The following is an 11775-nucleotide window of genomic DNA, read 5'->3' as shown; positions in this document are numbered from 1 at the left end:
TATACAAATTTTTCAATGGCATAAGATCAAGCCATTAATATTTCAATGCATAAATATTTTTGAAACATAATAATTTAAATCCATATTTTTCTCAAATTCTCAAAAATCAATTTAAATCAATAATATGAAAACCATATAAATTCCATATATAATTAATTCATATAATTGTGCACAATAATTGAATAATAACCATTGCAATAATTAAAATAAGTCAAAACCACAATTTCTTTAAATTCCCAAATATTTTCTTTTGGCACCAAAACATATATTAAAAACATTATAAATTGGCAATACAATTCTAGATAGAAATTCTCATAATACTGAACACATAAACATATTTTTGAAATATTCCAACAATGAAATTTGATAATAATTACCAAAATCTTAAATTCCTTAAAACCAAAATATTTTATAATGTACAAATATTTAAATCCAATCAATTTTGGCATTAAAATTCCAAATATAAATTTACTAAATATTCAACACATCAAACATATTTTTCAAATAACCAATTAACACAAAATATATATATATATATATATATATATATATATTAACATCCCAAAATAATTTTAAAGGTGGATCACTCACCTCGAGCACGCAATCCAACCAAGATCCTCCATGGGATCAATTCCACGATGCACACGTGCTCCTAGAACAATAATATTACACAACTCAAATAAATTAATATTTTATTCGGGTAAATAATACCCAATACCCGAGGGGTTTAACACAAACGTTAACCAAAATTTGTGAGTAATATACTGAAACGAAGCTTGTGAAACTAGGATTACGAATCTGGTCTTACTTCCCGGAGATCGAACCCAAGGTGGTCGGAATCTCGCCGAAAAGCTCATGGATTTTAGGCCTTTGATTCTCACAATCCATTAAGAATTGAGGAAAGTGGACACGGGATTTGGGTTCAGAGAGTCGAAATTAGTGGGTAAGGATGGGCGGTGCAATTGGAAACTCGCCGAAAAGTAGATTTCCCGACGAGCCACCATGGTCACTGGAATTCGCCATTGGCCATGATTTTTGGTGGGAAGGTAGATCGGGGAATGGGTGACTCAACGGGACCGATGGTGAGGCAAACGGAGGTCAGAATGCAGAGAAATCTGGGTTTGAAGTAATTGGCGCCGCCGCCGAAAAAAGTCTCGATCCGGGCGCGTCGGTGGTCGGTTGGCCGTGATTTTTGGCTGCTCGGCCGATTTTTAGGTGGGCTTCAAGCTAGGGTGGCGCGTGTACTCTTTTGGTGGTCGGAAATCGGTGAACGGCGGTTGGCCGATTGGGTTTCTCTCTCTAGCTCTCTCTCTCTCTCTCCTCCTTCTCCTTCTCTCTCCTCACTCCCCTTCTCAGCCAGTCAAAATGCCCATGGGTGCCACTGTGCACTCATGGGTGGGTCCATTTTTTTGACACGTGGCACCACTGTTCACACACATACAGATCCATGAATAGTAAATGCTGTCTCGGAAAAACTTCACAGTTCCGCAACTTTCAAACCACATGTCCAAATCGGACGTGCCACTAGTCTATAAACTCGTATCGACAAGTACTTCACAACCATGCATGAGTCAAAGCTCAACTTTTCATGAACAAAAAGTCAACTTCGGCACCTCTGGGATCGTTTGGACCTCAACTTGTTTTGCTCATAACTTTCAAACCGTAGCTCCGTTTTCGATGTGTCTATGGACTTGTGACAACGTGTACTTCGTAACGGTACCATAGTCAATGTGAAATTCCATCAGGAGCAAAAAATCAACATTTGACCCCTTCTCGGTCAACGACGGTCAAACCCAATCAACCTTGGTCAAATTGGAGAAATTTCCAGTGTACTTTGGGACGGGGTGTTACACTCAAAGTTTACATTGAAAACACTTTGAAAACCATTTTAAATCACTAAATCAATTTAAATGGTAAAATGCATTTTTAAAACATTAATATGATTGTTGAAAAACATCATTAAATACATTTTAAATACGATTTTAAAAATATTTTGTTTCGAAAATCATATCGAGAATATCCTGACACACTATACTATATACCAGTGATGCCCGACGGTGTCCAACATCCCAAAGCACCGCCTGACGGGGAGGTTATAGAGAGAAACCTACATCCAGGCTGCCCTAGCATCCCAGCAGGCCGATGCTAAATTCATATATATATATATATATATATACCATTTCCAATTTTCATAAAACAAGGACTAACACCCATCAATTCCAATTCATCAATTAATCCATTATCTCAAAATCCAACGGTATATATATATATATATATATATATATATATATATATCCAAAATTTTCCAACACCATAAAATAATTTATGAAATTCATCCCACTGCATAATAAATTCATTTATTTATTTTTCTTCAAATCCGTGAAATCAATCTACTCAAGAATAATGTTTAAGTCCCATGAAATTTATAAATTCTTAAAACCATGCAAACAAATTTATTATGCATCAAATTCCCAAAAATTTTCTCAACAATGGTTTAATAACAATTAATTTCCAAATTTCCTCAAAAATCAAAATATAATTAAATTCCATAATTCATCAATATATAATAAATTTAAAATAAATAATTTCATTCAAATCCATACAATCAAGCCATACCAAAAATAATGTTAAATAACATAAATTCATATATTATTAAAATCATGTAATTACCTTTATCATACATCACAACTTCAATAATAAACATAAAAATAACTAATAAGAATTTAAATCCACAATTCTTTGAATCCCCAAAAATATTTTTGGCACCAAAACATATATTACAAATTATCATAAATTGTCAATATAATTCTAGATGGAAATTCCTCTTAAATATCAAATACATAAACATATTTTCAAATATTTAATTATGCAATATTCCCACAATAAAATTCAATAATTATTAACAACATCCCAAATCCATAAAATTCTTAAATCAAAATATTTTATAATGCACAAATATTTTAATTTCACTCAATTTTGGCATCAAAATTCCAAATATAAATTTACTAAATATTTAACACATAAAATATCATTTTCAAACATTCAATTAACACAAAATATTCATAATTTAACTCCCAAAAATAATTTGAAGGTGGGTCACTCACCTCGAGCATGCAATTCAATCAAGATCCTCCACGGGATCGATTCCACAATTCATACGTGCTCCTAAAATATCAATATCACACAAGATCAAATAAATTAATATTTTATTCAAGTAAATAATACACAGTACCTGAGGAAGCTAACACAAACGGTATCCAAAATTTGTGAGTAATATACCGAAACGAAGCTTATGGAATGAGGATCACGGATTCAGGCTTACCTCCTAGAGATCAGACTCGTGGTGACCACAATCTCGTCAGAAAGCTTTTGGAATTCAAGTCCTCAAATCTCGGAACCCATCACGAATTGGAGGAAACTAACCTCAGATTTCGGTTTAGGGAGGTCGAATTAGCAGGGAAAGGTAGGTGGGATCACCCGGAACTCACCAAAACTATATTTTTCAATGAGCCGCCATACCCCACCGGAAAAGCTCACCGCTGGTGGCACGTTCAGTGGCCAATGATAGTGAAATTTGGTGGGGAGGTATATAGGAGGATGGGACTGGCGGTGATAAAAATGGGTGGCTGGTTTAGGAGAAATCTTTGAAAAACTTGATCAACACCGTCGACGAAAAAACCCCGTCCCGGTGCGTGGGTGGCCGTCTAGCCGTGGATTTTGGGTGGCTAGCAGAAAATGGAATGGGCTACAACGTGGTCAAGCCAATTAAAGCCACCCATGTGCTGGGATCGGGGGTTTTTCCATCGACGGTGCTGATCACATTTTTCGATGATTTCTCCCAAACTAGCCACCCATTTTTGTCACCACTAGTTCCATTAGAACACCCATCCTCCGATCTACCTCCCCACCAAATTTCATGGCCATTGGGCACCAGATGTGCCACTGGCAGTGAGCTTTTCTGATGGGGCATGGCGGCTGACTGAAAAACACAGTTTTGGTGAGTTTCCGATGATCCCACCTACCTTTCCCTGATTTTCCTCTAGTTCACGACGGGTTTTGAGATTCGAGAACTTAAATTCTGAGATCTTTCCGGCAAGATTCCGGCAACTATAGGTTCGATCTCCGGAAGGTAAGCCTCAATCCATGATCCTCGTTCCATAAGCTTTGTTTCGGTATATTACTTGCAAATTTTGAATACTGTTTGTGCTGGCTTCTACGGCTACCATGTATTATTTACTCAAATAAAATATTAATTTATTGGATCTTGTATGATATTGATATTTTAGAAACACGTGTGAATTGTAGAATCGATCTCGTGGAGGATCTTTTTTTAATTGCGTGCTCAAGGTGAGTGACCAACCGTCAAATTATTTTGGGGAGTTAAATTATGAATATTTTTTTGTGTTAATTGAATGTTTGAAAATGATATTTTATGTGTTAAATATTTAGTAAATTTATATTTGGAATTTTGATGCCAAAACTGAGTGAAATTAAGATATTGGTGCATTATAAAATACTTTGATTTAAGAATTTTATGGATTTGGGATGTTGTTAATAATTATTGAATTTTATTGTGGGAATATTGCATAATTAAATATTTGAAAAATATGTTTATGTATTTGATATTTAAGAGGAATTTCCATCTAGAATTATATTGCCAATTTATGATAATTTTTAATATATTTTTTGGAGCCGAAAATATATTTGGGGATTTGAAGAATTGTGGATTTAAATTCTTATTAATTATTGTTATGTTTATTATTGAAGTTGTGATGTATGATCAAGGTAATTACATGATTTTAATAATATATGAATTTATGTGATTGACATTATTTTTGGTATTGCTTGATTGTATGGATTTGAAAGAAGTTATTTATTTTAAATTTATTATATATTGATGAATTATGGAATTTAATTATTTTTTGATATTTGAGGAAATTTGGAAATTAATTGTTATTAAACCATTGTTGAGAAAATTTTTGGGAACTTGATGCATAATAAATTTGTTTGCATGGTTTTAAGAATTTATAAATTTCTTGGGACTTAAACATTATTCTTGAGCAGATTGATTTTACGGATTGGAAGAAAAATAAACAAATAAATTTATTATGCATTGAGATGAATTTCATAAATTATTTTATGGTGTTGGAAAATTTTGGATATATATATATATATATATATCGTTCGATTTTGAGATGATGGATTAATTGATGAATTGGAATTGATGGGTGTTCGTTTTATGAAAATTGGGAAATGGTATATATATATATATATATATATGGTTTTATTGGTTTTAGACGCAACCATACAGCACCGGTGTTTTGTAGTTGTGGATGTGATTAGTGTGCGGGTGGAGTGTGATGAGCGCGTAGGTTTATATACTGTCCCATGGTTGCCATTGGACCGAGTGTAGGCAAGTTTGAGATTGGCCATAGCCGCCCTCTTCTATGACCGGGATTGAGGTTTATAGCATCGACGCTGCTGGGACCACTACTAAAAAAATGCCTTTTAACAGCCATTAATTTGGTTGCAAAACATCCTATTTTGGTCGCCAGTGGCTTTTAGAGACCAAAAAACCGTGGTCGCTTAAACATCGTAACAGATTCTATTTAGTAACTAATATATGTTGGTTGCTAAATCAGTTGAGGTTTTAGTGGCTAGTTTTTAAGGATTTTGTGACCATAAATTAGTCTTTAAAACGCCTTGAATATTAAAAAGGACACCAATTTTAAACTTTTATCGACCAATTATAAAATATGAGCAACCAATATTTTGTCACTCAATGCTGTGTTGGTGACTATTTATGGTCACTTTAAGCATATATTTTAGTCATAAAAACTTATAACTTCATAACCAAAAAATGTTATGGGACCAATTATTAAAATATTCATGGCCAAAATTATGGTCACTAAAAACCGTATTCAATGACAAAATGTTCCAGTCATCAAAAGAGGTTTTGAACGACCATGTAGTTGGTTGCAAAAATATGGTTTTAGCAGCAATATGATTTGGTCGAAGAATTTAGTTTCAACGACTTATTATTTGGTCCTTAATAGTGTTTGAGTGACACATTTTTGTAGTCACTAAAATTGTTGGTATAGTGGCTAGTTACAATTGGTGGCAAATTTTATTACTTTGTAACTATTATTTGGTCGTCGAGAAACCTTTCACTAACGAATGTTATGGTTAATAATAATAATCATTGCCAATTTGAAATGCATTTTAATGACAAAAATATTAGTCACTGTATCCCTTTTTCACTGTATACCAAAATAAAGGGCATTATCAATTACCAATATTGGGTTTCTATAAACCTTTATTTTGGTATCCATTGAATTGGTTGGTGAAATATAATTTGAGTGGCCAATAGATTGGTAGTGAATTATGCTTATGAATGTTAATAAATATTAATAATATTGTATAATTTCAATTATATGTTTAACCAAAAAGTATAAAACTGATTATATTATTATAAATTTCATTACATACATGAAATTGATATCACACTATATTTACATTGCAAACACAAAATATTAAAGAAGAAAAAGCATCTGTATATAACATGAATAAAGCAAACAATATAATTTATACTTGTGAGATGCTACAATGTAATTTGAAAAGCACGCACCAATATCCATGGTTATTGTAATCGTACCATAAACTGTATCAATGCATGTTTGTTGTAATCATACTATCTCATTCTTAAATATAAAAAAACATTAAAAAAAATTGAAGACAAAATACAAACGAAACAAATTAGAAACAGATTACTAATTGATTCATATAGTGGGGAAAAAAAATGTGCATAACTGATTCAGCTCCAATAGTATTCTATAATAAATATCCCTCACTTCCATTGAAATTCTCCAAGAACACTAAATGCATTTGTGAATATTTGACAAATAGAGGCAATAATAAAATTTAGAAAAAAAAAGACAAACTCTAAAAAATGCAATAATAATTTCACCAATAAAACATTTTTTATTAAGCCAATAACATTCATGATTGAGCATAAATTCACAAATGAAAATACATAATTAATTTTCAATCAAAACAAACTCTACACAAATATACAAGTAATTCTCAATCTAAAAATAACTTGCACAAGGTAAAACATTGAAGGAAATAGAATCACTGTTACTCTAAATATTATCATGAATTGGAACAAAAACAAATATACATATGTATATATATATATTTATATTTTTATATATCTAATCCTCCTAATTCACTTTAAGAAATATCTTATCAGGATCATGTTCGGCATTGTAGATGTAATCAATTGCAACAAAAAAAAAAGTACTCTTTTTTGTCATTAGGTGCTTGTCCAAGGTGGTAAGATGGTGCAATATATTTTATTATGATGACACCCCTGTTTTAAAAAATAAAAGCATATTGGAATTGATGATGACATAAAAATAAAGGAATTATTAAGTGAGAATATAAATATAAGTAATTAATATATGCAAATAAACCACATTCAAAAGACAGCGTAGGTTATATTAACCTATAGTTAAAATGGAGCATGATCAGCATAAACATGAATATAAATCATTACACAAATACAACAGTATGATGAAGAGAAATCATTACATAAATACAACAGTACAAGTAATTAGTATATGCAAAGTGAAGGAACTTTCTAATATGTCCAAGGTGATAACATGGTGCATTATAATCATATTGTGATAAAGCTTTAAAGAATAAGAGTATATGTAAAGTGATGACAATAAAAACAAAAATGAATTATTAGCTGACAATATGAACATTCTGGACTTAATATATATATATATATATATATATATATATGCTAGTAAGCTATATTAAAAAAGCAACATATAGTTATATTAAATTAGTTTGAAATGGAGCATAATCATCTTTAACATGAACAGAAATCATTACATAGGAAACTGAAAAAAGGAAAAAAAATATATAGTTATTTATGCAAATGAGTCAGTATCCTCACTGGTTTCACCATTACTTAACAACTCATCTTCACTATCATTGTTGGTTTCCTCATTGTACTCCCCATTATCTTCATTCTCTGTGCCACTATCTGCATCTTCATAATCTTCACTCTCTGCACCACTATCTGCATCTTCAAAATCTCCACTCTCTGCCTCACTATCTGCATCTTCATAGTTTGTTGCACTCTTCAAATTAATTTCTATTGGGTCAATATCTTCACGATTAAGACGTTCAATATCAATTGATTCAAATAAATTTTGAATGTCCATTGAATCATTTTCTTGATAAGCATCCAACTCATAAACTTCAAATGAATCACCATGATCATCACCTTCATCTAATCGGTCTGGAAAATCCCACAGATGATGGTGATGCACCTTTCGAACCACTTTCCAATGTTGACCCATCTTGTAATCATCCACGTAAAACACTTGTTTAGCTTGTGAGACAAGGACAAAAGGGTCGTTTTTATACCAATATGAAGTGACATTAATGCTTGTGATTTGAAACTCTGTGATCATCTTTTTCTTTTTCACATTTGTGTCAAACCATGCACATCTAAAAAGTACAACAGAGTGTTTGGACCTATAATCTAACACAAGAATGTCTTCTATTACCCCATAAAAGTCATAAGATTCACCATCATGATCACCTACAACCCAAATTCCACAATTTTGAGTGACACGCCTATCATCACGAACTTTTGTGCGATATCGAACTCCATTTACTACACATCCACTATATGATCTTATTCCATAATCAGGACCACATGCTAGTGAGTACAACTCATCAGTTACCATTGGAAATTTACATCTACTGAAATATTTTATCTGTGAAAATGTAATTTTAATTAATTAACAATACTTACATATCAAGCTGGAATTTTACCTTTTATAACTAAAAAATACATACCCTTTGTTCAAACCATTGTGGAAATTCCTTTTCTTGTACCTGCAGAATACTTGTGACACCCCTGTTTTGCAATAATTTGGTGTGCTCACTGCAAAAATGTAATTTAATTAGAAGTATGGATTTATAATTTACTTATTTTGAACTTCAACTAATAATATATAAGTTTTGGTTCTTACTCAAAATATGGCTGCAACTCACAGCAATTGTAAAGGATGTACCAATGAGCTTTTTTATAATCATCATCTTTCAGTTCAACAAATTGAGGGTTCCCCAACAAGTTCACAGGTTGAGTGAATACTGACAAAGTCAAAGCAATCTGATTCTCACCATCTTTATTACGTTCTGGTCGATTGAATCGAGTTTCAATACCATGAAGGTACATTGAACAATAAGTTAATGCCTCATTGACAACATAACCCTCTGCTATTGAACCTTCTGGATGAGCTTTATTTCTCACATATTTTTTCAATGTTCCCAAAGCTCTAATAATGAATGAAAAATATCATAAAAATAAAAAAAAAGTAAAAAAATAAAAAATTAAAAGAATGTAAATTGATTGATCAACTGTAATAACCAAAGGCTTTACCTTTCAAAAGGATACATCCAACGAGTATGTATTGGTCCTGCCATTTTTGCCTCATATGGTAGGTGAACTGCTAGATGAACCATGATATCAAAAAAGGCTGGAGGGAATATTCTTTCCAATTTACACAATGTAAGTATTATCCCCTCTTGTAACATATCCAAGTCTGAAACAGATAGAGTTCGTGCACAAAGTTTTTGGAAGAACATGCACATTTCAATAATTGTTCCACAAACCTCTTTCTTAATGTAAGGTCTTATACCCACAGGAAAAAGTTGTTGCAAAAGAACATGACTATCATGAGTTTTCAAACCTGATATCTTACCATCCTTAATGTTCACATTCTTTGAAATATTAGCAGCATAGCCATCTGGAAATTTCACAGACTTCAAAAACTTACAAAACTCATGTTTTTCATCCCTTGTTAATGAAAAACATGCCAAAGGTTTCAAAACTTTACCGCCAGTTTCTTGTAAATGCAATTCTTTTCGAATTTTCAGATCCTTTAAATCCATACGTGCCTTGTCAGTATCCTTCGACTTACCTTTGATGTCCAACATTGTTCCAACTATATTATCATAAATGTTTTTCTCAATATGCATCACATCCAAATTGTGCCGAAATTTTAATTTAGACCAATATTCTAGTTCAAAAAATATGCTTTTCCTTGTCCAATTTAATTCACAGGCAGCACGTTTTCTCTTTTTATCCACATTGTTAGGATGTTTCCCCGGTCTACTCTCAATTGTCCTATCTACCTGTTGTAATATTTCAGCTCCTGAAAACTGCCTTGGAGCTAACCTTCGTTCAGGCTTTCCATCATATTGTCGATTATTTCTCCATGCATGATTTATGGATAAATATCGACGATGTCCCATGTAACAAATCTTACTTCTTAAAACTTGGGAAGAAGTATCTTCATTACAAGTCGGACATGCTTTGTATCCTTTGGTACTCCATCCAGAAAGTGTTCCATATGCTGGAAAGTCATGTATTGTCCACAACACTGCTGCATGCATTGTAAACCTCTCCTTTTTAGAGATGTCATAAGTGGTGACACCATTTGTCCATAGATCTTTCAATTCATCAATCATAGGCCGTAAGTACACATCAATGTCTTTTCCAGGTGCCGTTGGGCCTGGTATTAATAGTGACATCATCGAAAAAGTCTCTTTCATGCACTTCCAAGGTGGCAGATTATAAGGCACTAACATCACTGGCCACATGCTATACGAGGTACTCATGTTACTAAAAGGATTAAATCCATCAGTGGCAGCACCTAACCGGACATTACAAGGATCCATAGCAAATATCGGATATTGTTCATCAAAGTGCTTCCATGCTTCTCCATCTGCTGGATGCCTCAATACTCCATTTGTGTTAGGATGCTTCTCTTTGTGCCATCTCATATCAATAGCAGTATGGTGAGATGTAAATAATCTTTGCAATCTTGGAGTGATAGGAAAATATCGAAGCACCTTTTGAGGGATCCTTTTCCCCTCAGTACCTTGAAATTTGTATCTCGGTTCAGCACATATTGGACATTTATCCAATTCAGCTGATTCTTTCCAAAACAATGCACAATCCCATTTACAAGCATGAATCGTTTCATATCCTAATCCAAGTGCATGAAGTGTACATTTTTCCTTGTAGTAAGACTTTGGCAATTTAGTACCCTCTGGAAGTGCTTCCTTGAGAAGTTCAAGCAACATACTAAATGACTTGTTACTCCAATGGTTTAAAGCTTTTATATGCATTAACCTGACCAAAAAAGTCAATGCAGAGAACTTTGTACACCCTGGATATAACTCGCTTTCAACTTCAGCAAATAATCCTGAAAATTCTTTATTTCTATGATCTTGATCTCCAATGTGACCTTCATATGCATCTACATCAATATCCATGTCACCTGCAGCATCTTGCAATGCTACCATGATATCATCATTATCATCTTCTTCCCTATCATGTTCAACAGCTTCATCATCTTCCTCAAAACCCATTTCAATACCTTGACAATTCAATGCCTCTCCATGATAAATCCAATTGTGATAATCTGGTGAAAATCCTTTCACCAATAAATGTCGTTCAACTACACTTATATCTTGGAAATACACATTCCGACAATATCGACAAGGACATCTAGTCCTATTATTTTCATCTAAATGATGTTTAGCCAATTCAATAAATGATTAACACCAGTTGTGTATTCATCTGACAGCTTATCATGACACCATATCCATTTTTTTCCCTAACTTCCTAGAAGAAACCAATAGTATAGTTATAAGGATATAATATATCAAGCACTTAAAATA

At 32.8% G+C, this 11775-nt stretch overlaps 1 protein-coding gene across 1 annotated transcript; it reads right to left on the bottom strand.

Moving 5' to 3' along the window:
* Positions 1-7940: 7940 nt before the first annotated feature.
* LOC125422587 (uncharacterized) lies at positions 7941-11463 on the bottom strand. The gene is made up of 7 exons (XM_060811277.1): positions 10149-11463; positions 9924-10031; positions 9467-9833; positions 9099-9332; positions 8881-8968; positions 8153-8798; positions 7941-8056 (listed from the first exon to the last, which is right to left on the bottom strand). The coding sequence occupies exons 1-7, from the start codon at positions 11461-11463 to the stop codon at positions 7941-7943; spliced, it is 2874 nt and encodes a 957-aa protein (XP_060667260.1).
* Positions 11464-11775: the final 312 nt, after the last annotated feature.

The sequence above is a fragment of the Ziziphus jujuba genome, chromosome 9 (assembly GCF_031755915.1).
Source record: "Ziziphus jujuba cultivar Dongzao chromosome 9, ASM3175591v1".
Lineage (NCBI taxonomy): Eukaryota > Viridiplantae > Streptophyta > Magnoliopsida > Rosales > Rhamnaceae > Ziziphus > Ziziphus jujuba.
Note: the sequence above shows the minus strand (reverse complement) of the source record. Positions and strands in the feature narration are given on the sequence as shown.